The 26789-nt window shown below is 47.4% G+C and overlaps 2 protein-coding genes across 8 annotated transcripts in view; both read left to right on the forward strand.

Annotated features, from left to right (window-relative positions):
* Positions 1-7777, forward strand: part of MTMR14 (myotubularin related protein 14) — a 47129-nt gene extending 39352 nt beyond the window's left edge. For 4 of the 7 annotated variants that reach the window (XM_034658718.1, XM_002925044.4, XM_034658719.1 and 1 more), the window contains 2 exons: positions 4114-4269; positions 7167-7777. In XM_034658718.1, coding sequence (XP_034514609.1) covers positions 4114-4269; positions 7167-7350 — 340 coding nt within the window. In that variant the 3' untranslated portion in view covers positions 7351-7777. The remainder of the gene's footprint in view (positions 1-4113; positions 4270-7166) is intronic. The other 3 variants (XM_034658721.1, XM_034658722.1, XM_034658720.1) reach the window with 3 other exon arrangements.
* A 926-nt stretch (positions 7778-8703) lies between these two features.
* Positions 8704-26789, forward strand: part of CPNE9 (copine family member 9) — a 19406-nt gene continuing 1320 nt past the window's right edge. Inside the window, exons 1-20 of the mRNA XM_002925036.4 lie at positions 8704-9189; positions 9711-9751; positions 9866-9912; positions 10007-10110; positions 10587-10623; positions 10845-10847; positions 11117-11193; positions 14857-14920; positions 15036-15139; positions 15388-15492; positions 16879-16920; positions 17236-17311; positions 17420-17473; positions 17886-17947; positions 18675-18721; positions 19581-19762; positions 20016-20143; positions 24093-24195; positions 24791-24848; positions 25230-25303. Coding sequence (XP_002925082.2) covers positions 8876-9189; positions 9711-9751; positions 9866-9912; positions 10007-10110; positions 10587-10623; positions 10845-10847; positions 11117-11193; positions 14857-14920; positions 15036-15139; positions 15388-15492; positions 16879-16920; positions 17236-17311; positions 17420-17473; positions 17886-17947; positions 18675-18721; positions 19581-19762; positions 20016-20143; positions 24093-24195; positions 24791-24848; positions 25230-25303 — 1722 coding nt within the window. The 5' untranslated portion in view covers positions 8704-8875. The remainder of the gene's footprint in view (positions 9190-9710; positions 9752-9865; positions 9913-10006; positions 10111-10586; positions 10624-10844; positions 10848-11116; positions 11194-14856; positions 14921-15035; positions 15140-15387; positions 15493-16878; positions 16921-17235; positions 17312-17419; positions 17474-17885; positions 17948-18674; positions 18722-19580; positions 19763-20015; positions 20144-24092; positions 24196-24790; positions 24849-25229; positions 25304-26789) is intronic.

The raw sequence follows: 26789 nt of genomic DNA on the forward strand, positions 1-26789 counted from the left end.
TTTTTTTTTTTTTTTTTTTTTTTTTCCAAATGTGGTAAGAAATCCTGTCCTAGCCATCTCTGAAGTCAGTTGCTCTGTGAGTTCAGGAACTTGTTGAATTGAAGGAATCTTCCCTAAAGCCCCATTCCTAGAAGCATTCACTTAGAGGCTGGACCATCATCTAAAGGCTTGGGGTTGGCAGGTATAAGTGTAGATTAGAGGCGACATCCAGGCCCCCTCAAAGTTTGGGATTTTAGCCCTTGGCTCAAACATTCATTCCTTGCATGATTCAGACATGTCACTTGATGACTTTGAGTTTCTGTTTTCTCATCTGTGTAATCAGAGGTTTAAACAGGCAACTCCCAGGTTCTTCCTAGTTGTGTACCTTTAAGCCTTCTATGTCAGCTTAGGTGCTTCCAGATGCAATTAACAAAAAAACCAATCTCAACAGGTTTAAGCAATAAAGGAAAACTGTTGGTTCTTATGGAAAAGTCCAGTGGAAAATATGACCTTCAGGTGTAGTCTGATCAAGGCTCCAATTCCATTTTCCTGTGGTTCTTTCCTCTTGCCACCTTCCCCATGCTAGCTCTGTCCTCTAGCCAGCTTCCCTAATGGTGAACAGCCACTTCTGGAACACCCTGCTTCCTTTCTCACATCCAGGAATCACATGAGGACCTCCTTTCCAACCATGAATCATAATCTCTGTGCTTTATGCCAGTTGAAAATTATGTGCCCATCCCTGAACCAATCCCTGAAGCCCCTGCCGCCCCTTAGCAGAAAGGAAGATCAGTATACTATTGGGCTAGTTTGGGCCGAGTTTCAGACCCAGCTTTGCCACTCCTAGCTACGTGTGACTTGGAAAAATCACTTCCCTCCTGAGTTCAGTTTTTTCATTCCACCTTTAAAGATCAAGTGATGATTCAGGCTTCCATAAATTTGGGTTTAAATGAGATAATAGAACTAAGTATCTGGCACATAGGAAATACTCATTCTGTCCACAAATGCTCAGTAAACTGTACTTGTGGTGAAGGACCTGTCCTTATTCACATATCTGAGGGCATATGGGCCATGTCAGGGCACTAGGCATCCAGGTAAAAGGCCAGGCCAGGCACCGCAGGGCAGACCTGTTTATTCATGCCCCAGCTGTGTGGGTTGGGCCAGCTCTGCTTGTGTGGGTATTCTTGTACCTCTTTCCAAAAAGGACAATCTAAAAGATAACCTGCCTGAGTCCTGCCCACACTGGGTGTCTGACAGGAGGTGGGGGGAAAGTGGGAGTTGCTGCTCTTTTGGTGTTATAAAGAGGGGCCTGTGCTCTATCCAGATAAGGGAGTGAAATGTTGCCAGAAATCCAGTCTGCTGGGCAGAGGTGTGAGTCCTTTGAGACCTGGGGATATGAACAGATGACCTTAGAAGCATCAACGGCTCCACAGTTCTCCAGTTTGAGGGTAGCTTGGCCCCATGTTCCCTCTGGCCCTGTAGGTAGATTGGAGGAGTTAGAACTTGGACTTTTGGGGCGCCTGGGTGGCACAGCAGTTAAGCGTCTGCCTTCGGCTCAGGGCGTGATCCCGGCGTTATGGGTTCGAGCCCCACATCAGGCTCCTCTGCTGTGAGCCTGCTTCTTCCTCTCCCACTCCCCCTGCTTGTGTTCCCTCTCTCCCTAGCTCTCTCTCTCTCTGCCAAATAAATAAATAAAATCTTAAAAAAAAAAAAAAAAAGAACTTGGACTTCTCTTTTTCTCTTTCTTTCTTTCTTTGCAGCTTTGTTTGTGCTTTGTGCTTGAGTAAAGATGTAGGGCAGTAGAGTGTAGGGTCTTAATAAAGCTGATAAGTTACCTGTGTACTCGGATTACCTTTAAAGTTTTTCTTCTTTCCTTAGGCAGGTGCAGGTACTTCTTGTAACTGTTTGCTTTCATCTTTAGGTGTCCCCTCCAGCCAGCTAATCCAGACTGGCACTTAGGAGACCTCTCTGCTTAGCATAGTCCCTTGCCCTCAAACCCAGGAGCTGAACAATTGCTTTGCAACCCTTTCTTTGACAAAAGCCTCAAAAAGGAAGATTTGTCTGCGGCAGGTTGCTTGCTGAGGTGGCTTTATGTCCCCTGGGATCACACACCCTGTTGCTATCTGTACTGCCTGCTTCATTCCACAGCTATCCCCTGGCTCCCCCAAATGTGTTTCTTGCCTGGTGGTGCTAACTGCTGGATGCTAGGGAAGTGACTAGCCTAACAGAACCAGGAATCCTCGCATTCCAGCTTTCTGTCATTTTTCCATTGGTAGTTTGAGTCTCTAATAGCCTGTGGGGGGGGTGTGGAGAACATAAGAAACGTCCATCTTCCCAGCCCCAGGAGTGCCCCATCCCACTGCATCCCTTCCATTCTCTCAACACTCTGGTGTTTAGCGGTTGTTTTCCTACAGACTGCAAAAACTGGAAGAGAAAATCTGCCCTTCAAGTTTGAACAGTAGATGAGATTTGTGGAGCCAGGCTGACCTCAGTTGAGTTACGCTGACTGAAGGCCCAACCTGGAGGAAGCACAGGGAAACTACCAGACCGTGGCATGTGATTTGCGCTCTCCTGGGCAGCTGTCTCTTTGATTTACAGACTGCTCGAGTCCTGCCAGGTTTAGAAACAAGGAAACCCTGCTTTGTGGGGCATGAGGGGCTTCCACCAGGTAGCAGCCATGTCCTGTTCTCATCCCTAATGCTGCTGTCACACATCTTCCGGAGTTTAGCAGGAATGATGAATGTGGAGTCTCTGTGTTGAAGGGGGTTCCTATTCATGGCAGCTTTAATGTAGAAAACCATCTGTTTTCCCTGGTCTCAAGGTGGTTCTGTTGTAGGACAAATCTGTAATCAAACTTGGCTTTAAAAATCTCTTCTTGCACTCACTAGCTATGGGACCTTTACTTGTCTGGACTGCCATTTCTCTCTCTCTCTCTCTATGATGGTTAAAGATTACCAGAGATGCGGTACCTGGCCAGAGCATCACTCAGGTGGCAGCTTGAGGATCAGGCTGGGATGGCCACTTATGAGGGCTGTTGCCTCAAACTTGGAAACATTGATGCCAGCTAACTGGGTGGGCCAAGGTCAATGAATGTCTTTCTCTGTTTCCCACCCATACACACAATTCATGCTTCTCTGTTCCTGGGTCCCTACAGAAACACTTTCTGCTATTCTTGAATTGAAGAATAAAGGGTCAAACATCAAAGATGATATACGTCTGGGGATGGAGACCTGGGGTAGCTGATGAAAGGGCTTGTTTGATGTCTTGCTATCTCCTCCTTTCCTCCTCCACCCCTAGTGACTGGGCTACTGCCCTGAGACAGTAGAGAGAGGTTAGCTGTCAGCGAGAAGGTGGTGGCCACAGTAGATTCCCATACAACTTTCTTCTCCCTGCACTGCCCAGACTTCCATCTGAAAAAGGCATGATGAAGCTGTCAAGTTGCCTGCCTTATTCATCCCTTCTCCTAAGGGCATAACCAGTGAGTTTGCTGGGCTGATGCTTGTGAATACAAACTATGGCTCCTGGAAGGTGCTGCAGAGAAAGCGAGTGGGGGGGGGGTGCCTCAGGCTCCCATCACCTCACTCTTCAATCTAGGTCACCACCCTCCACCGTCTCCAAGAAGCTTATTCTCCCATCGCTCTGATAAGACTTCAGTGGCCCCTGGGTTCTGCCTTACCTGCCCTGCCAATCTGCATGCTGGGGGAGTGTGAGGTGATCCTGCCTCCCTGGTTTCTGGGGCATCCAGCCTTGCTCCCCTCCTTCTGGTGCTGTTGAGATTGTACTTACTATATCAGTCACCAGGGCAGGCATGCCCTGACCTGAGGCTTTGGTTGCTGGCTCACCTCTTCTCATTCTGCTTTGCTCTTGTTCTTTTGCTTCTGTAAGTCTTTGCACAAAGCATTATCCTCATACCTGAGCCTGCCTTATGGTCTATACTCTTCTTTCTCAGTCACAACCTATCCAACTATTTTTGTACTTTTGAAGAAAGTGGTTGACTTTACAGAAGCTCCACCAACAGAACCTCGCGGCTATGGCCCAGGACCACCATAGCCCCACCCCTGCCCCTCCAAAGGGCCTCCCCTGTCAGGCATATGACTGACTGTGCATCATCTCCCCTCTCTCTCCTCTCTGCCCCAGATCAGTGGACCATCCCCTGCCCGGATCCTCTCTCTCCACAGACTTTGGCAGCTGGCAGATGGTAACAGGCTGTGGCAGTATTCAGGAACGGGCTGTCCTGCACACAGACTGCTCTCTCCCTTTCAGCTTCCCGGATGAGCTCCCTAACAGTTGTCTGTAAGTGTCTTGCTTGAGAAGGCAGGATGCTCCCCTGCCCGTATCAGAAGCTGGTGAGCAATCAAGAGTGTTGGTTAAGGAGTGAGGCAGCAGCTGGCCTGGGATCCCTGCCCCTCCCTAGTGTCTCAGCTAAGTATATCTCACTGCTCCTGGACCCCTGAGATATGGAAGAGGCTTTATGGGCTGCTATGAAGTGTGTTGCAGTGTGTGTTCACTCTCCTGAGCCTCCAAAACTCATCCGCAGGTGCCTCGGGGCACATCCTGAGGGAAAGCTGTCTGGACTGTAACTATAGAAGGTTCTATTTCTGTCCGAGGCTTTGCCTGACATGAGAATCCTTTGAAATCAGAACAGTGGGGTAGTGAAGGTAGGTGTGTGGTGGAGACCACAGCCAGAATGGAGCTAGGTCAACTCAAGGGATGTGTTCCTCCCAGCAGAACCAAGGGTTCCTTGCCATCGCTTTCCTCCTTTTGTCTTCTGCTTTTGCCTCTAGTCAGGAAAGAAAATTGGATGGGGACATCAAATCCCAAGCGTGTAAAATCCTCTCTCTTTAAGGCTCCAGTACTGGGCTTCCAACTTGTATAGTGTGTCTGCTTGAGTGGCTTCCTCTGTGGCAGCCCCTGCCCCCCCTGCCTGCTTTACTGCTTCGTGGATGTCAGGCAGGGTAGAGCCTCTAATGGCCTGGCGAGCAGGGCCCGCTCCTCCCCCACGATGGGCTGAATGAACTTCAGGTGCTGCGGATTCATTATCACCACCAGAGTCTGGCTCATACCCACCAGAGCTGACAGATCAGAGGCAAGTTGCCGTGGGGAGTTAAGAAGGATTCCTGTTGAGGGCAGAGGCCGGACCTTGGGATTCCAGGATGGAATAGGCCCAAGAGCCATCTCTGGAGGAAGTAGGCATCTCTGCCTCTGCTTGATAGCACCGCTCACTTAACTGGCATTAACCACTGAAACGGGCAGCTCTCTGAGTTCCTAGCCAACCCTCAGGGTCTGGGTGGTTCCCAGAAGAAAGCTAGGTGCTATGTGATCTCATGGCCTCTAAAATTGCAGTGTAGTGATGAGGTCAGGGTTGATTCCTGCTGAGGTCATACAGTATGTGGATTTAGTGCTTGGGCTTTGTTATCAGAGAAATTTAGTCAAACCCCTGGCTGCTCTGCCTTACCAGCTATGTCTTGGGTGGCAGCCCTGACTTCTTTGAGCCTGCTAGCTCATCTCTTGAGAGGGAATGGCACTAGAGTATCTCTTCTTGCCTACCCCTTACCTGCTGTGTGTCCTCAAATAGATCCCCTGTCCTCTCTGGGCTCCAGTTTTCTTACCTCTAAATAGGTCGATCCCTCCCTCTTCTGCCTCCCAGAAATAAGGGGCAGTGAGAACGCACACGTATGGACCTTTGGATATTCACTGTGAATACAAACTACTAATCTGAATTTCTTATTATATGCTCTAAGGAAAAGCTGAAGAAGAACACATGCCCTCCAGCCTATGTGAAACCTAATTAGAGAGTAAAGAAGATCTAGGGTCACATGTCTCCCCCAAATGCCAAGAGAGACTTTTGAGTTCTTCATGGTATTGCAGGAATCCAGGATCAGCTCCATTTTCCTAGTGCTGCTGCGAGAGCTACTTGACTTGCCCTCACCCTAGAACCTGCTGCTTCTCTCCCTCTCTCCCACACTTAGTCACCCACTCATACATACCACTCCCACCACTCTACTTTCCTTCAATCTGTTCTCATACCTACCCCAGGACTGTTATTTACCCTCATATCTCCATCTGTTTCCCCCAGGCCCTGGGGTACAGGTCATTTGGGCTTAGGAATTGGAGACATTGCTGCTACTTCTGACAAATTCCCAGGAGGGATTACACAGGGATTGGTTTCTTGGGGGAAATTTTGGTGTAAGTTAGTGGTCAGGGCTAGTCTTGATTTTTAGGTAGATGGGAACATGAGGGCTCATGTCATATAGGTCTGTGACCTCTGGAGAAAGCCCTCCAGGGGACAGTTAGGGTGAACACCATATGAGTTCCTGACCTTCCCTCTGATTCCATGTCCCTCTCACCCCTAGAGTGCATACCTTTTAGTCCATAGGTTGGGTGTGGCTGAGACCTCAGGTCTCTTTTCCTCTTCTGTTAAAGACCTTTCAAAGTGTCAAATAGCCTCATGGAGTTCATTCTTTGATAAGCCTGAGTTTTCATGCACTTGCCCCACTTCGGGGTTTTTTTTTTTTTTTTTTACTTGTTCCCCTTCTTGACTTGTATTTCCAGCCCAAGGAGAGAAGAGGGGCTTCCCATCTTCTGTGATCAGTGTCTGTAGAGGCCAAGGAAGGAAAAGCAAATAGAATCAGAACAGCAATCCTACTAGAAAAGCCAGCACCCTGCTAGCTGTTTCCTAGGGACCACAGTGACTAAAGATGTAGGTGGAGCCTGAGGGGTTTCTGGTTGAGGACCCTGGCCTCTCCAGGACACTGCCAAGAACTTTCTCCCAGAATTCTCCAGGTCCTGGCCTCAAGAAGGCTGAGGCCTTTGGTCAGCCAAGGCTTGATACCTCATCTTGCAGTCTCTCCTTAAGTCTCAGATTTGTGCCTCACATTATTCTCACTGAGGAATGGAAGCCAACAGTGGGCAAACAACCTCCTGCTCACCTTCCCCCTCCTTCCCCATGCACCATTAAAACGTGCTGCTTCTAGGTAGGAACAGTAGCCTGAGAGCTGAGAGGAGTGGTTTTTGAGGGGAACAAGGCCAAATGTTTGGGGCCTGAACTATAGGGTTAGGATGGCCACAGGACATGTGCTGGCCTGTGCTAGCAAAGGCAGAATGATAGGTAGTATGGTGTGAGGATGAGGATGTTGGATCCTGCCCCAGGGTAATGCATTCATTCTCCCTCCTTCCCTCCCTCCCCATAGGCTTGCAGCCCTGAGTGAGCGGGAGACTCGGCTGCAGGAAGTACGCTCAGCTTTCTTGGCCGCATACAGCAGCACGGTGGGGCTTCGAGCAGCAGCCCCCAGTCCCTCTGGTGCCATCGGAGGCCTGCTGGAGCAGTTTGTCCGTGGCGTTGGACTCCGGGGCACCAGCAGCAGCACCTTATGAAGTAGCCAGCCCACAACAATTTCCTGTTCCTCTCACCTGAGCCCTGAGCAGAATCAAAGCCATCCCCAGACAAGGGGTGCTTCAAGATAGGAGGGAAATCTCACTCCTCCTTCTCCATCATGCACATGGCAGCCCCAAAGTTGAGCAGGGCTAAGGACAGGGTTCTCCAACCCCCAGCTTCCTGACTGGTGACCACCACCCCTCTTGTCACTGCCTTTCACCCACCCTAGTCTTTGTTGGGATTCCCATCAGCTCTCAGAACTGTGTGGGGTTTCCCTGGAGCCTTGTGGAGGCTGAGACTTCACGAAAGACTCTCCTCTTTCCATTCTTGTTTCCTGGAGAGGAGGGATCACCTGCACTGAGAATGAGGCAGTTTGACACAGATCACAAAATAAAATGTTTTTGAACAACTGCTCTCTGGCATCCTCATTTGGTTGCTGTCTTTGTGGAGTTATTTGGAAGGTTCTTTTTTGTGCTGGAAAGGGTTGGGGTGGGGGTCAGATAAAGCAGAAAGACAACTGAAGACTGGGTTGTGCCTCTTAACTCCTGAGCCATTGACAGTCTCAGTGAGATGGGGGCATGTAGTCACAGGTTGTTAAGGTGGGAGCAGTGGTCCTCAGGCGTCAATGGGCCCTAGTCACCTAGGAACCTATTTATTCACACGGATTCCCAGGGCTGCCTGAAATATAGACTTGGGGTTGCTGAGATCTTCATTTAGCTAGGAATCGGCAGAGGTGGGGGTGGGGGATCCTTCATTTTTAACAAGTTCTGCAGGCAACACAGTCTTGATACAGGTGACTCGCAGCCCCTACCTTATGGAGCCCTGACTGGTGGAGGGTCTGGCTTCTGGGGCTTTGGAGGCAGTAATTGGTGTGGGGAGAATGGACCTGGCTGACTACCACCCTCATCTGCGGTGTGACCTAGATAGAGTAGATTGCACCCTCACAGTATGTCTGCATCTCTACCACCATGAAGTCAAGAGTTCAAAGACACGGGCAAAGAGCTTTTCAGAGTGCTATCACAGCCACCATTTACTGCGTTCTGGCTCAACACAAAAGACGTCATCAATGTGACTGCCCAGAGGAAGGAAATAGTACCTATGAACATTTTAGTACTTACTGTGTACAATCCCCTGAGCTAAGTCCTTTATATGGATTATCTCAAAATTTTACAACACCCCAAGTAGGTGCTATTCTGGCCTTTCACTGATCAGACTGAGCCACAGAGATGTTGAGTAACTTGCCCAAGGTCACAGAGCTAATAAGAATAAATGTAAAACTCTTTCTATTTGGAGACCTAGACAGGGCGGAAGTGGGAAAGGGAAGAAGCAGACTGTTCAGGGAGCAGCTCAGGAAGAGGAAGCGTCCCCAACGCCCACCAGGCGCCCCAAACCCTTCAGCACCGCGGACAGTTCTCAGAGGGTTTTTGGGTTTCGCCAGAGTGAAATGCGCTGGGAGGACTCTCCCAAGGTACGGGCTGGATTTGGGGTCGGGGTTAGTTTCCTGGCCGGCTCGAGGCTGCTCCAATGGGGCGGGGGCCACCCGCAGGGCCGGGCGGGGCTAGGTTACCATCTGGAGTCGCTGCCGCCGCCGACCACAGTCAAGGCGCGATCGGCTGGAGTCGCGCAAGCAGGGCTGGAGGGAGTGCAGCCGCCGCCGCCGCTGCCGCCGCTTTCGCGGCAGCACAAGGACCAGACCCGCCACTGCTGCCGCCCCTAGCCCCCGCGGCCCCAGTCTCACAGCCTCCCGCAGCTCCGGGCACTCGACCAGCCATGTCTCTCAGCGGAGCTTCTGAGCGCAGCGTACCGGCCACCAAGATTGAAATTACCGTGTCCTGTCGGTGAGCCACCACGCTGGGGAGGGCGTAGGCACTGCTCCTGCCCCAGTCGGCTGTGGGGCTTGGAGCGGACAAGGGCCAGACCCCAGGGAAAGAAGCATCCAGGGCCGGAAAATCTCAGATTCAGACTTAGGGGAGTCACTGGCGGGTTCGGGGAGAGGGTTTCTTTGAACAGCTCCACCGGCAAATAAAAGCTCAGCCTGCGGGTTCAAGGGACGGGTCATGGGGATCCAGTAGGATCTGGGCCCCAGGAGGACAAAGTTCTGGGGCTAACCCTCTATCCTGGGCCCTTGAAGACAGTGTGGATGCGTGGATAATGACCCTTGAGCCGATATTTCCGATGCTGTCCGGGGTGCTGACAACGCGGACCACCCCACCCCACCCCCAACTCTCCACTGGGTGTAGTAATGGGGGAGGGAGATGCGATTTGAGACTCATGCCTCCCCGGGTGCCCAACTCAGGGCAGAGTCAAGGCACTGGGCTCCAGAATGACCCACCCACTGTCTGTCTGTCGCTTTCTCTAGGAACCTGCTGGACCTCGACACCTTCTCCAAATCCGACCCCAGTAGGAGGCGCCAGGGATGGGAGGGGGAACTAGGGTCTGGGCGCGACTGAGGGGTGGGGAAAGGTTCAGGCCAACCTGACATCCTTCCTTCCCCGCCTCCACTCTCGCCTGCAGTGGTGGTGCTTTACACGCAGAGCCGGGCCAGCCAGGAGTGGCGAGAGGTGAGTCCAAGAGCCCTCATCTAGCCAAGAGCTGCATGCCCCCCATTACCTGCCCCCCGGTCAACCCCGTGCTAACTCTCCGCCCCCTATCCAGTTCGGACGGACAGAGGTGATTGATAACACGCTGAACCCAGACTTTGTGCGCAAATTCGTCCTCGACTACTTCTTTGAGGAAAAGCAAAACCTGCGCTTTGATGTGTGAGCCCCGCCCAGAATCCTGGGTTGTACCCCCTCCCCCCACCCCGCCCGACCTGGATCCACGCAAAATTCTGGCAGGCTCCTCCCCAGCCCGGCCTCCCAGCCTGGTTCCTCCACCAGGCCGTTTGGTCCCACTCTAGTCTTAGCTCTGTCCCCAAGTCTAGCTTGGCTCTGCCCTTAGGTCATATTCAATCCAGTTCACTCCCCAGACCTGGCTGGGCCCAAAGCTTTGCACCCTAATTTAGCTCAGGCTCCATCAAGACCCCGCCCTGGTATGACCCTACCCCCAGCAGGCCTTGGTCTCATCCCTGATTCTCTGTGACCCTGACTCCTGCCCTAAAGGAGATCCCGACTGAATTTGGATCCAAGGCTGCCCCTCACTCTATCCACAATTTTAACCAGGATTCAAAAGCCGACCCCTTTTCCAGGCTGTCTCTCACCACCCCCGCCTTACGTTGGTTCCACTCTCTTCCCAGATACAATGTTGACTCCAAAACCAACATCTCCAAACCGGTGAGCAAGCGTCCCCTTGCGGGCTAGCCAGGCACACAGGAGGCGCTCAGTGTGTTAAACAACCTTCCTTAGAACCCTCCTACCCCTCAACCCCAACTCTACCTTCTTGGGCCCCAAACCCATCCTCCCAGCCCTACTCTCCTGCTCCTGTCTCTTGGTTTCCCACCCATGCCTTTTACTCACTATTCCTCTTCCTTCTCGGCCACCTCTGGGACATGCAGAAGGTGAGGCTGAACAGGGCTGGCTTTGGGATGGTGGGGTGTGGAATAGACGGTGAGGTGTGGGATGGCATTGTGGAGAGCAATGACAGCAGGGCCAAGAAGCAGAATTGGTCTGAGAACCCCTTCCCCCTCCTTCAAAGCACAGGCAGAGCAATGCTTCTAGCATTCTGCCATCCTGGAACACACTGGTCAGTGCAGCAGTGTCACCAGGGCTAGGCTGGGACTCTGCATCCCGTCTCTCCTGTCCTTTTTGACTCCATGTCCTGGTGCAGGATTTCCTGGGACAAGCGTTCCTGGCCCTGGGAGAGGTGATCGGAGGCCAGGGAAGTCGTGTAGAGCGACACCTCACGTGAGCTGAACAAGAAGGGGTGCTGGGGAAGGGTGGGTGCATCCAAATTTTCCTCCCAAAGACACTGCTGACCCAATAGCAATAAAGGCTGGGACTCCCCCTCGTCGGGAGCCTTCAATGGCTCCCTTCACCCTCCTGGGAAAGACCAATCTCCAGCGCTATGTTCAAGTCAGTCTCAGGCCTGACATGTCTTGTCTTGTCCTCTCTCTCTCTCTCTCTCTCTCTGTGTGTCTCTGTCTGTCTGTCTGTCTCTCACCTCACTCTTTTTCTAAGTCTCATTCTACCCTTAAGGTCCAATTCCAAGCTTTTATCCTCTGGGAAGCTTCCCCTCACCAAATCAAGACCCCTGGAATTTCTATTACATTTGCCCACTAAATATTTATTAGCATGTTTTATATGCCATACTCTGTGCTAGGCAACAGGGACTCATCCATTCCATAAATACTACTGGGCATATACTCTATGTCAGCCACTGTTCAAGGGGCATGGGTTGTAATGATGAACATAACAAAGGTTCTGCCCTCGGGGAGCTTATCCTATAGAAGGTGGGGGAGAAACTGTACAAAATAGACATAATAAATAAGTAAATTATTTAATATGTTGGAAGACATTAATTGCTATGGAAAAAAGGCAAAATAGAGCAGAATTAGGAGGACTGGAAATGCTGGGTGAGTGCGACTTGCAATACTCAGCAGAGTGGTTGAGTAGGATTTATGGAGAGGTAACTTTAGAGCAATACCCTGGAGGACGTAAGGAGGTGAGCCATGCAGATATCAAGATGTGGAATGTTCCAGGCAGAGGAAGCTGCCAGTGCAAAAGCCTGATATGTTCAGAAAGCAGCAAGGAGCCCCGTGTGGCTATAGCCAAGTGAGCAAGGAGGAAGAAAGGAGGAGATGAGACTGGAGAGTTAACAGTTTAGGGCCTTGTAGCCACTGTAAGGACTTTAGCTTTTATTCCGAGTTGGGAGTCAAGGCTCTGAAGAGAGGCGTGTCATGATCTTACTATGTTTTCAAAGAATGATGCTGGCTGCTGGATTGAGAATAAACCTTGGGTAGATGAAGATAGTAGCAGGGATCCCATTGGAAGGCTATCACAGTAACCCAGGGTGCAGCAGTGCAGGAGAGAAACGGTCAGATCTGGATATAACTTGAAAGTGTAGCCAACAGACTCCTGACAGGTTGAATACAGATGTGAGAGGAGAGGAGGAGTCAAGGATGACACCAAGCCCTTTGGCCTGAACATTTGGAAGGATGGAGTTGCCATAAATGAGATGGTTAAAAAAAAAATTGCAGGGAGGATTTAATCAGGAGTTCAGTCTGACTCCTGTTGAATTTGATAATTTTTATTAGACATCCTAGCAGATATGTCAAATAGACAATAAGATTCATGAGTTATAGATGCTCTTTTAGGCCAAGAGACTAGATGAAATTACCAAGGAAGTGAGCAGAGAAAGAAAAGACCAAACGCCAAGACTCCATGAATTGGAACTAGAAAAGGAGACTGAGAAGGAGTATTAATGAAGTAGGAGGAGGACCAAGAGAAGAGGTGTTGTCCTGGAGGCAAAGTGAAGGTTGTGTATTAAGAAGAGAGTGACCAGCCATGTCAAATGCTGCTGCAGGGCTGAAGTTCTGAAGGAAGAGGAGGGGGTGACAGCCTGGTTGGAGAGGGTTAGAAGAGAATGGAAGAGAGGAATGAAAGTCAAGAAATCTTTCAAGGGGTTTTGCTGCAAAGAGAAGAGAAAAGGAGGGGTGGTTAGGGAAAGAAGTGAGGTCAGAATAGGTTTGCATTTTTTGACATGAGAAAAATTATACCACATTTGTATGTTAAGGGGAATGACCCAGTAGAATCTGAAAAATTGACATAATAAAAAAAAAAAAAGGAGAGACTTGGTGGAATGATGTCCATGTACAGGCAAGAGGGTGTGGAATGTAGCACACAGTGGAGGGATAAATAGGCACACGGATAGTCATTTATAGCAACAGTTGCGTGGGTGAAGATACTGGAGGCAAGGTAGGTGTGGTGGTAGGTCTGGACATTCTCTTCTGGTTGCTTCAGTTTTGTCAGTGAAGTAGGAAACAAGGTCATTGGCTGAGTGAGGATGGGGGAGGAGGCTTTCTGGGTTTGAGGAGAAAGGAGGAGTGAAAGTGTCATCTAGCAGAACTAGAGAGTGAAGTATGATTAAGGACCCTCTTGAGGTTTGTGGTCATGCATTTACAATGAGACCAGTTAGGGGTGCCTGGCTGGCTCAGTCAGTAGAGCATGTGACTCTTGATCTCAGGGTCATGAGTTCAAGCCCCATGTTGGGTGCAGAGATGACTTTAAATAAATAAATAAGATGTAAAAAAAAAAAAAAGTGAGACCAGTTAACAAGATTGTGTGTTTTCCTCCGGCCTTATTCAGTTGCACAGGTGCAGTACAGGTTAGGCAGAGAATTGGATTTAACTAGGGCTGTGGTTCTGCCAAATAAGTATACTGAAGTGACAGAAGGGCAATGGATAAAGGGTAGGATGCAAGGGAGTGATTATTATAATCATTGACTGGAATTCACACTGGGTAAGGAGGTGAGGGAAAACATTAAGGAGTCAAAGAACAGAGAGAAAGCAGTAAGATCCGAGACTTGGTCCTGGGTGTGCAGGTGAAAAGTTCCTATACTCCTCACACTGTTTTTAAAGCACAGAGAGTCAAAAATTGAAGGAGCCAAAGAAATGGTTCAACATTCATGTCAAAGATGGGAAAAATCACATAGTAAGTTGGAACCAGGACTTGAACACAGAACACTCCTGACCTAGCTTTCTCTCTGCCACAATTGGGAGCCCTTTGGGCTCAAGGTTCACAGGCCCATATCAGCAAGGTCCCTGACCACTTGGAGACCCAAGGCAAGGCAAGTTGGGGATGGGTGTCCTAATATGTACCCTTCAAATACACAGAAGTGTCCCTTCTTGGGTCAGGAGAGTATAAGGCTTCCCTTGTCTTTTTAATTTACTCTTCACATTTTATTTTACTCTTCAGAAAGAACCACATTTTTGATCTAACAAAACAGCCTTTTGTCCTAGGTCTGGATAGAAATTCCTCTCCCTCATTCAGGACTGCTACATCACACTCTACTTGCCTATTGGCTTTGACATTCCACCTCCCACTGGAAGCTCTCCGAGGGCACGGTCTAGCAGAACTGGAGAGTGCCAATTGGCCAATTCATACCTAGCCCAGTGCCTGACATATAGTAGATACCAAGGTCTGCTTTGAGAATTTTAACCACCTTCATATCAATAAAGCTTCCCAATTGCTTGTCCTTCTGTGCATTCATTCAGATCTTTTCACAACCCCTAGAGGTGGGCATGATTCCCATTTCATAGTAGACAAAACTAGGACCCCCAAAAGAGGAAATAACTTACTCAGGACTTTAAATCCTATGTCTTTCCCACGCTACCATTATAACATGTCCACCTAGGCCAGATTAGCCCCTTCCTTTCAGACTACAGACCCCTTCCCTATTAAAGTCAGGTCCTTCCCACAAGGAACCACCCAGGGCAGAAAGGGATACATTTAGGGGACTGTCAGGAAATGGCATATTGAATCCCCTGGCCCACCTAATCCCAGATTGGCTACCCCATTCTTCGCTGCCTACTCTCCCTCCCCTCACAAAGAGGCTTTTTCTGCTTCCAGGGGTCTACCAGGCAAGAAGTGTGGGACCATATTGCTGACTGCAGAGGAGCTTAGCAATTGTCGGGTCAGTAAAGGCCATATGCTAGACCCACAAGGCTCCCTTTTCTCCTAAACTCCCTTTAGTGGACTGTTTGAGGCTATGAACAATTTGGGTGTCAACAGCCAAACTTCATTCCTAGGACATTGCCACCATGCAACTGTGTGCAAACAAGCTGGACAAGAAGGATTTCTTTGGGAAGTCAGACCCCTTCCTTGTGTTCTATAGGAGCAATGAGGATGGCACGTGAGTCAATGTCTTCTCCCGTGGCACCCACCCCTGCCCTGCTGTGACCATGGTCCCATTAGGGCTCTCAGGCTGGATGTGGGGCATCTTAGACTCTACCAGGACCTGAGCTCAGAATTCACTCAAGGCAGCTCACAATATGTGCTTAACAAGTGGGGAAATCCCAGGAATCTCCAAGAGTATGAGGCCCTATCTCTGGGCTCAGTCCTGCCCCCAAGGCAGGTTCCAGGCCTCTTGCTCCTCTCCAGGTTCACCATCTGCCACAAGACGGAGGTTGTGAAAAACACGCTGAATCCTGTTTGGCAACCCTTCAGCATCCCTGTGCGGGCATTGTGCAATGGAGACTATGACAGGTCTGCTTCAGTGTAAGCTAGGGAGTAAGGGAACAAGGGCATGAGAATGGGATTCCTGGGCCCCAGAGTGCTGGCAGAAGTGTCACAATAGTTTTGGAGGATCCTTCTTGGTGAGACAGAGTTTTGGGCATGGAGATAAGTAGATGGGGAAGCAAATGGATGGCCACATAGATGGATAGGAGGATGGATGGGAGGATGGGTAGATGAAAGGGCAAATGAACACATGAATAAACAGATACATGGATGGAGGGTCAGATGGATGGATAAGCTGGTGAATGGATGGATGGGTACAGGGGTGGGTGTGTAAGAGGACTGGGTAGAAGGGGAGATGGATGAATAGGTAACAGATGAGTGGATAAGTGGACTGATGGGCAGATCAGGAGATGGACAAATGATGGATGGATTAATGGATGAATGAATAGATGGATGGGTATATAAGAGATTGTTAGATGGCTGGAGAGGCAGAGGGGTGACTGAAAAAGCAGGAGGATAAATAGGTAGAGCAAAAGGTGGATTGGTGAATGAATGGTAGATGGATGGAAGGATCAGATTAATTAGTTGATTAAGGAGTGTAAAGTAGATGGATAGGCTGACCATATGAACTAATAAATGGACAGTATGAAGACAGGTGAGTGGGTGGAAGGATGGATGGGCACATACATGGATGGTTATATGAATGGATGATCATATGGACAAATGTGATAGATGGGTGTTTGGTTAAATAGCTGAATGGACAGAGATGGATGCTTGCATACATCAGTAAGTCAGTGAATGCCTGGATGTATAGTTAGATGGGTGGATAAAGAAAGGGATTTAAAAGGTAATTAGATTGGCAAATGTATGGGTAAGTGGGTGGCTACATGGATAGACAGTTGTATAGACTGCAACACGGATATATGGACATATAGGAGGACTTAGGCATAGTACTTAAGAATAAAGTCTTTGGAACCAGGATGTCTGAGTTTAAATCTCAGCTGAACCACTTACTAGTTACGGTTCTTAGTCAAGTTACTGTTTTTTTGTATCTCAGTTTCCTTATCCAAAAATAAGAATAATAGTACTTACTTTATAGGATGGTTGTTAAATCAAATGAGTCCATCAACAAAAGCATGTAACAATGCCTAGAATATAGTAAGACTCAACAAGTAGTAAAGAATGGTAATAGTGGTACAAATAGCAGTAGAAGAAATAATGGCAGTGGCAATAGATAGTTGGGTATGCGCATGGACTGGTGAATGAATAAATAGGATGGATGGACCGATGGGAGGAAGGTTGAAGGAAAAACAGGTGGGTGTATGGGAGGATGATCTGTGTACGGTTAAGGTGGTGAGGGTGTCTCTAGGATTTATCATACATGCTAGCGTATGCTTATCTCCTCCATTTCAGAACAGTGAAGATTGATGTGTACGACTGGGACCGGGATGGAAGGTAGAACTGCCCCAAATAGTACTTTCTTCTCTTGCAGTTAATTCAAGCACCTTCCTATAACATGTAGTACCTTCACTAGTAACCCAAAGTGGCCTTGGGAGTCAAGAAGGGTGATAACAGATGCCAGGACCTTGAGTACAACTGACCCTCTTGGTTGCATCTTCCTTCTCTCCCCCTTAACTTGGCCTCTCTTCTGGCCCCAACCCCATGGCCCTGCAGCCCTGAAGCAGGGGATAGTGGGAACAAAAGATTAGTTTCAGGGCTGGCTCCAAGCCAAAAGCAGCTGCTGCTCACCCACCCCTGGCCTCACTGCAGCCATGACTTCATCGGTGAGTTCACCACCAGCTACCGGGAGCTAAGCAAGGCCCAGAACCAGTTCACAGTGTATGAGGTGAGAACTCCAGACCTGTCCAGGTTGCCCAGGCCCTCCAGCCCAGTGTGCTCAGTCTGTAGCTCCCTTCCTCTGTTTCCCACCATCACTGTTATCTTCTTCACTTAGGTACTTAACCCTCGGAAGAAATGTAAGAAGAAGAAATATGTCAACTCAGGAACTGTGAGTTCTCCCTAGAGCTCTGGTCCTCCCTAGATCCTTCTGTTTCTATTCCCACTGACATAATATGATAATGTTGGGGGAAGGTTGTGGGCACAGATTACTTGGATATAATAATGTTGAACCCAAGGTGGCTCCATATAAGTTTCTTTTGTTTTCTTTTGTCTTCTCACCGAAGGAAAGTTGTTTGATCTTTACTGTTTTGCAGAATTTTTTTTTAAACTTAAGTTGTATTTCCCAATTTAATACACTTTTGGAAATCCAAGTCTGTTTCTGACAGCTTCCTCTTTTTTGCCCCTTCAGAAATTACACAGGGTTGGGGAGTGTGGGGTAGGGGGTGGAATCATGTACCTCTCTGCCTTCTGCCACCCAACTGCCCTTTCCAAAGTAGCAGGGCTGTCTCTTTGTTCCACAGGTGACGCTGCTTTCCTTTTCTGTGGACTCTGAATTCACTTTTGTTGATTACATCAAGGGAGGGTGAGTTACAGGCCAGGTTCTGGGCTGAAAGACCAGCATTGAGTTACTCCCAGTTCTAAGCCTCAGTTTTCTTATTTATGTATGGTTAGGGTCCATGGAGATAAACTTTTAAACACTTGGCAAACTATGAAGTGCTCTGTAAAATGCATTATGTTGTCCATCTTAGTTTTCTTCATGAGGCTGACTTTCATCCCTAGCTTCCAGGCCTCCCATGGGAAGATGAGAGACCAGTGGTCTTCAAAGATGGCCCCAGTAACCCGGCTGGGGTTCAGATAAAAAGCATGGCCAGTCAACAGAAAGAGGCCAAAAGAGAGGGAAAACCCAAGCAGATCAAAGGAGACATTCCATTTGGCTCAATAGTGGTAGGCTGACCTGGGTAAAGTACTTTGCTTCTCCGAAGCTCACTTTTCTCCTATGCAAAATGGAGATGTTAATTACTACTTCAGGGCTATAGTAAGGATTAAGTTAAATGACATAAATTACATACATTTGTCACACAGTAGGCATTTAATTCTGCTACCCAAAGTGCACTCCATGGACCAGCAGCATCTGCATCCTGTGGGAGTTTGTTAGAAATGTAGAATTTCAGGCTCCATACAGACCATCCAGATCAGAATCTGCATTTTAACACTATCTCCACGTGATTCATGTGCACAGTAGTGTTCGAGAAATCCTGATATAATAAGTGTTGGTCCCTCACTTCTCAATCCATCTACTTCCCCAACAGGACACAGCTGAACTTCACAGTAGCCATTGACTTCACAGCTTCTAATGGTGAGGCATGGATGGGGGAATGGGATATGGAGGAATTCTAAGGAATTCACTAGGGATTGGCCTGGATTCTGACCTGGGGATAAGAGTTCACCTACCCAGGGGTGCCTGGGTGGCTCAGTCAGTTAAGAATTCACCTACCCAGTAAGCCCAGGCTTCAGGCAAAGCCCAGCCAGGCTGGTACTGGGACAGGAGTTTGGGGAGACATTATTGGGTATAATGGGGGACAGAGGGTAAAAGAAAATACATGTGTCAATGAATTTTTAAAAGTTGAAAGGATGGATACCTCAAGAAGTGGACAAGTAAATGAATGGATGGGAGATAATAGGGGTGTAAGGAGAAATGAAGCAGTAAATGAGTGAGTAATGACTGGGTAGGTAAATAGATGAATAAACCAAGTAGGTAGATGGTTTAATGAGTGAGTACAATAGGTTGGACAATGGATACATGAATAGGTATGCGGGTGGACAAATGGACAGATGTTTAAATTGGAGAAATAACAGTTAAGTAGATAGGATAATGAATGAGTGGATAGATGGATGAATACATATGAAGACAGGTGGGTGGTAGTTGGGTAGATACTGGATAAGAGAATGGAGAGGAAGATGGATAGAAAAGGACTGGTAGATTGAAAGATGGATTTATGTCAAGTGGATGGGAGAATGGATATGTGGGTAAGTGGATAAATTGATGGATAGATATAGGGGTTGGTGAATGGATAGAGGAATAAATGAATATATGGATGATTGGGCAAAATAATGAGGGAGTACATGGGTAAAGAGTGGGTGAATGGATAGTATACATGGACAGGTGAATAAATGATCAAGGTGACCATGAGGCTGGGGGTCCTGTGTCCCTACAGGGAATCCTCTGCAGCCCACCTCCCTGCACTACATGAGCCCCTACCAACTCAGCGCCTATGCCATGGCCCTCAAGGCAGTGGGTGAAATCATCCAGGACTATGACAGTGACAAGCTCTTCCCAGCCTATGGCTTTGGGGCCAAACTGCCTCCAGAAGGACGGATCTCCCACCAGTTCCCCCTGGTATAGTATAGGCCAGAGCCTACACTCCATGCCCTGGCATCTGGTCCACTCAAGTTGGTGAATTTCTTCTCAGGGTCAAGTACCTGCAGAGGACCAGGAAACTAAGAGAGGGGAGCAGAGCAGGGAGGGGAGCAGGGCTGGAGTTTGGAGGGAAGCATGAGAGAGAGAGATGGAAAAAAGGAGTGAGCTGGGATCAGAGTACTCCCAGCTATACCCTGCATGGCTCAGCCCAGCAAGATATCTTCCCTGACAGAACAACAACGATGAGGACCCCAACTGTGCAGGCATTGAAGGTGTGTTGGAGAGCTACTTTCAGAGCCTGCGCACAGTGCAGCTCTATGGCCCCACCTACTTTGCTCCTGTCATCAACCAGGTGGCCAGGTAAGGGAACTGGGTAGGGACTGGGAGGAATGAGGAGACCCAGACAGAGGATTGACTTCCCAAGGATAGTCAGGACCACTCTTGGGTGAACCTGGGCTTTGGGGAAAGGGTAAAATTTTCAGTGTTGGCCAGGCTCTGATATAAAGAGATAAATGCCTTATACTGGGATAGAGAGGGTGTCAACAAACTACCCCGATCCCACTCTCTGGGAACAATTCAGGCCTCAAGTTTGGGGAAAAGAGAGATGGTCCTATAGTACAATGGTTAAGGCACAAGCTTTGGCATCAGACCTGGCTCCACTCCTCACTAACCATGTGACCTAAAGCAACTTAGCCTCTGTAAGTCCCCATTTTATCCCTATAAATGGGTAAAATAATGGATAACAATAGCACTACTTTATAGGATTATTGGGAGGTTAAAATTAGATAACAAAGTAAGAATTATTAACACAGTGTCTGGCCCATGATAAGTGCTCAATAAATAGTAGATTAAAAAATAGGAAAGTAACTTCTAAAAATAGAAGAGTAGGGGCGCCTCGGTGGCACAGCTGTGAAGCGTCTGCCTTCAGCTCAGGGCGTGATCCCAGCGTTATGGGATCGAGCCCCACATCAGGCTCTTCTGCTATGAGCCTGCTTCTTCCTCTCTCACTCCCCCTGCTTGTGTTCCCTCTCTCGCTGGCTGTCTCTATCTCTGTCGAATAAATAAATAAAATCTTTAAAAAAAATTAAAAAATAAAAAATAAAAATAAAAATAGAAGAGTAACTCCAGGGGCACCTGGATGGCTCAGTTGAAAGAGTGTGCAACTCTTGAACTTGGGGTTGTGAGTCTGAGCTCCACGTTGGGTGTAGAGATTACTGAAATGAATAAATAAATAGAAAATTTTAAAAAAACCTCAAAATTTTCAGAATAAAAAAAACCAAGATCACATATCAAATCACTTTTTAAAATGCAAATAAAATGACAACTAAAACCAAACATATGTCATTAAACATAAACTGGATAAGTTCACCTATTAAAAGAAAAAGATTCTCTGATTGAATAAGACAATAAAATAATAAGAAACCCTAAAATATGCTGAATAGAAGAGATCCAGCTAAAACAAAGTACCTCAGAAAGCTTGAAAGTAAAAAGATTAAACAAAAAAAGAGAATATAAATGGAAGGATTTCAGGTAGATTTATATGCCTATAGACTTCCCTTTTCCCTAAAAAAGATTGTTTATGTAATTCATAATGAAGATAATAGTTTCTTTCAATTACGAAAGAATTGCTGTAGAAAATTTCAAGGATGGAGAAATGAAATAAGAAATCACCCAGAATACTGCCCATGGGAATGTAGATGTATATACAGTTCTTGACATTTTTTTTCCTTATGAATCCATAATTGCAATCAAATTACATGCAGGGGTGCCTGGCTGGCTCAGTCAGAAGAGCACGCAACTCTTGGCCTCGGGGTTGTGAGTTTGAGCCTCATTCTGGGTGTAGAGATTACTAAAAAAATAAACTTTAAAAAGTTGCATGCAATAGTTCACTACTGATTTTTTCACTTAATATTGGAGACTGAGCATATTTTTCTTGTTATTAAACAGATTTCTTTTTTTTTAAAGATTTTTATTTATTTATTTGACAGAGATAGAGACAGCCAGCGAGAGAGGGAACACAAGCAGGGGGAGTGGGAGAGGAAGAAGCAGGCTCATAGCAGAGGAGCCTGATGTGGGGCTCGATTCCACAATGTCGGGATCACGCCCTGAGCCGAAGGCAGACGCCCAACCGCTGTGCCACCCAGGCGCCCCTAAACAGATTTCTTAATTTTATCTTAGTTCATTCATTCATTCATTGAATGAACATTCAATATAGAGGCAATGTAGCATGAATGTGGGCTTTGGAGCCAGACTAGTTAAGTCGATACACCCACTCTACCACTCCCTAGCTATGTGAATTTGAGCAAGATCCTGAACCTCTCTATGCCTGTTTCCTCAATTGTAAAATGATAATAATAATAGCAATATCATAGGGTTGTTGTGAGGGTTAACTAAATTAATATATGTCAAGCACTTAGTGCCTGCCACATCATAAGTGCTCTAAGTGTCAGCTATTACTGTTACTATTATTATCATTATTACTATTCAAAGGGCATCAGCTGTATGCTCAGTTCTCTGCTGGGGCACTGGAGACTCACAGATGAATCACATCCAGTCTCTGCCCTTGGGAGCTCCCGCCTTGGTGCAGGAGACAGAAATATAAATAAATCATTACTTTCCGTAGGCCAGAGCTTCCCCGACTTTTCCAGCAAGTTGCCTGTTGGCAAAGGCAAGCGACTGCTTCCCCCAGGGGAATCTTAGGGGCACAGCTGAAAGCAACCCAGCTGAAAATGTCTTTGAAGTCACCATATTTATCTTAAAAATTCATGCAAATTTTACATTCTCCTCCTGTGGTGTCCATGTCTGTTTTAATTTGGAGTGGGGGGAGGTGTTTTAAGTACACTTAGAGTCATCTAGCTTTATCCACCAGATCATACAGTAGAATGAATGCTCCAGGTATCCTGTCTCCCTGGGCACACATGCTGGTACCCTCATGGGTGTGAAAACCCATGTGGTGGGCAGTATCCTAGCAGGCAGAGGGAGAAGAGGGAAGGGTGTAACCTAGTTATAGGGGATTGCCTAGCTGGATCTAGAGGGCAAGTTGGACTTTATCAGAGAAAGCGATGCAGAGTAGGCCTGGCAGAAGGAACAGCATGTGAAAAACACAGAGCCATAAAGGGGCAAGATCAGGAAACAGTAAACAGTGTATTATGACCAGAATGTACAATGTATATGGAAGAGTATCTAAAGAATAGGCCAAGAATGGAGAGTGAAGGAATTAAGAGCTTAGGCTTTAGGCTTAGTTGGGTTCTTTTATTGAGCACTTGAAATGTAGCTCAGGTGAATAAGAAACCAAATATTTACTTCTATTTACCTTAATTAATTTAAATTTCAATAGTCACCTGTGGCCAGGGTATGCCTTATTGGATAGTGCAACTCTGTCCTTTCCAACCTACTCAGGGCCTAAGACTGGGAGTCAAGAGACCAGGATGTGCCGTGACCTTTGTGTTCTCTGAAGTTCTCATTTTTCATATATGTAAAATAAGGGGACTGGGCTCAATAACTTCTGAAGTCCTTTTCAGATAGAAAAATCTTGGATTCAAAGATTGATGGTGAGAGAAGGAAAAGGAGGTTGGGAGCAGCTGTTAGACTGCCTAAGGACCCAGATGCATAGGCAATGGGAGGTGGCCAGCAGAGGGGAGAAGGAACAAGGAAGAAATGGGTGAGAAAGAGAAGAAAGGAGGCCTTTACTCTTTGGTCTTGCCCTGTATAAAAAGCAAAATCTTTCTAGGGGCTGTTAAAGGCCTGTGTGATCTGGCCCCTACCCCATCTCAGTGACATGGTTCACTTTGCTTCTCTCACTTTCTGGGCTCCGGACACAGTGGGCTTCCTTCAGTTCCACCGCAAGGCCCTTGTCTGTGGTATTCCCTTTGTTCCTCCCTTTTGCTTAGCCTCTTCCTTCATCCTCAAACACTGTTTCCTTAAAGAAGCCTTCATTGACCTGGGGGACTATGTTAGGATCCCCTACTAGACACTGTCATAGCAGTGTCCCTTTCCATCACAGTACTCATCACAAGGGTAATTATACCTATTTCTGTGATTCTGGGACTAATGTCCTCCCTCGAGATGGCTGGGATGAATTTGTTTTTTCTCATTGTGTACCTCCAGTGCCTACTATAAGTTCTCCATAAATGTTACTGGAGGGATATCAGGCAGGGACAGGCATCCGGATCTGGGGAAGGACCATGAGCTTCAGAAACCCCAATCCTTGCCCACTGCTTATACACTGGTGGTGGAAGCTTTAGGGCTAGGGTGTTCCCTTGACCTTTCTGGGCTTTCAGCTGGACTATGATCTTGGACTCTCAACCAGGGCTGCAGCAAAGATCTCTGATGGTTCACAGTACTACGTTCTGCTCATCATCACTGATGGGGTCATCTCTGACATGACGCAGACCAAGGAGGCCATTGTCAGTGTAAGTATAAGGAGGAGGGCTTGGCAGGGAGGGGCACCGTTAATAACTGTGAAGGGTTTGAGATTTTACCCTACTTGCAAGCTAACAAATTAGCCCTCCAGTTTCATGGATGCTGGCAGAAGACACAAGGCTCCTGGATTGGGGACAAAGGACTTTGTTATTCTCAGGCATAGCAGTAGCTCAATTATCAGCATTTGCTTTGATTCTAAGTACCAATTCCCACAAGATGATGTGAGGAGGGTCAAATGACACCTGCACCCACAGTGGGATGCATTATAGGTCATAAACCCTGAGCTTATAGTATCTGAATCTTTTATAATGGGCAGCAAGCATGCCTCCCCTTTGTTCCAGTGTGAGATACTTTACTAAACTGAATAGTAAACAAACCTGCCCTTTGCTCCAAAGGAAGATACTATATCTTTCAAGGCTGTTTGATAAGCAGACATCCTTGAAAAGATAGTCTGGAACAAAGGGAATCAGTGCCTCTGCTTGCAAGATATGCAGAAACATGATACATGCACAGAGAACTGTCCCCAGTAGTCACCTCCATTGTTACGACTGCTCACCCCAAACATTCAACCTCTTTCCCTCACAGGCCTCCTCACTGCCTATGTCTATCATTATTGTCGGTGTGGGACCAGCCATGTTTGAAGGTGAGTAGGATCAGGGGTGTCCATGAATGAGACCAAGAACTGGGGAAAATAGGGGAGGATCTGGGCACCCAGGACTGCCTCACATAAAAGATAAGACAGATACCTGTGTTGGGCTTTGGCCAAGTCACAGACCTTCTCTGAACCTATTTCCTTATTATAACCAAGGCTGTTGATATGAATACTTCCTTCTTGGAGTTCCTTGGTGGATGGAATGCATGGGAAGGCATAACAACAACTCTGTAACAGTGCCTAAAATTTGTTAGGACTTGAATACAACCACTAAATATTCTCATGATGACTCTGAAGTGGAGCTAACAAGGAGGGGGGTAGCATGGGTTGGTGTGGGAGAGGACAATTAGCTGAAGGTTGTCTTCTCTGCAGCAATGGAAGAGCTGGATGGTGATGACGTGCGTGTGTCCTCTAGGGGACGCTATGCAGAACGGGACATCGTTCAGGTAGATCTAACCAGGGAGAGGAAGTCATGGAGCCAAATGGCACAGTGGGAAAGACAGGCTAAGTTGGCAGCCACTCACCCATACTGTCTTCTTAGTCATCTACCTTTCTCCCTGTTACTCTTTCGGCTGTCCTGCATTCATTGAACAAATTCTTTTTGAGGAACAGGCAGGTTGCTGCAGCCATTCTGGATCCATAGTATAGGAGATCCCCAAAGCCCCCGCCCTCTAGTGGAGGCAACCAATAATAATCACACATTAGATTGTGATAATTGCTCCAGAGGAACAGCAAATGCCACTATGAGAGCCTATAACAGGGACCGGACTTAGCAGGGTAGTCAGGGAAGGCTTCTATAAGGAAGTGACATCTGAGCTAAAACCTAAAGGAGGCTTGCTTTACCTAAACACTGCAGGTAGAGAAGCAGCACATGCAAAGGCCCTGAGGCTCAGAAGAATTAGCACAAACATGGAAAAGGCAACAGGCCAGGGTGGCAGCATCCCTGGAAATCTGAAGAAGAGGGAGCCAAGGCCTTGCTGGTTATGATGAAGATTTGGAGTTTTGCTCTAAAGAATCAGAAATCTCTTGGAGGATTTTACATAGGGGACTGAGATGGTCAGACTTGCATATTAGGAGGAGCTCTGCTGCATGGAGACAGCAGCAGGTCGAGAGAGAAGGCAAGTAGATAGACCTGTCAGTGAGGAAGCCTTTGAAGTCGTAGAGGAAAGATGACAGGGATCTGGACAGGAATGGAAGGAATGAGGATGGAGAGGAGAAGCAGGTTCAAAAGATTATTTAAGAACATTTTACAAGAGTTGATGCTTTGATTAAATGTGATGGGCAGTGAGGAAGGCTTCAAGGATGACTTAGTTTTCTAGCTTGAGCAACTGAGTGAGTGATAGTCCCATTTATTGGGAAAGGGAAGCTTGGGGGAGGAACAAATTTGGAAGAAAGGGCCAGAATTCAGTTGTGAACACATTGGGTGTGAGATATCTAAGACAAGTGAATGGAGATGTGATATGGGCAACTAAATATGTGGCTCTGGACCTTAAAAAAGAGATCAGGGATGGATGTATAAATTTGGGAGTCATCAGAGTACAGTTTTTAAAGTCATGGAAGTATATGAAATCACCCAGGAAGAGAACTTAGAGAGAGAAGTGACCAGGTTTAGGAACAGGTAGACCCAGAGGAATGTGGTGGTGGGAGGAGGAACATCCAGAAAGGAACAAGAAAATCCAGAAGAGTGTGGTATGTCAAGAGTGGGATGTGTCTAGGAAGATTATAGTCAAATGTAATGAAAAGCTAAAGAGAAGTGAAGCAAGATGAAGACTGACAGTTATTGCCCACTGGACTGATTCGGTAACATAAGGGCTATTACATTGGCAAGAGCAGTGTCAGTACTGTGTGAAGCCAAACTGGAATGGGTTGGGGTGAATAGAAGGTAAAAAAAAAAAAAAAAAAAAAAGGGGGGGGGGGGAAAGAAAAGGGGGA

The sequence above is a fragment of the Ailuropoda melanoleuca genome, chromosome 4 (assembly GCF_002007445.2).
Source record: "Ailuropoda melanoleuca isolate Jingjing chromosome 4, ASM200744v2, whole genome shotgun sequence".
In the NCBI taxonomy this organism is placed as follows: domain Eukaryota; kingdom Metazoa; phylum Chordata; class Mammalia; order Carnivora; family Ursidae; genus Ailuropoda; species Ailuropoda melanoleuca.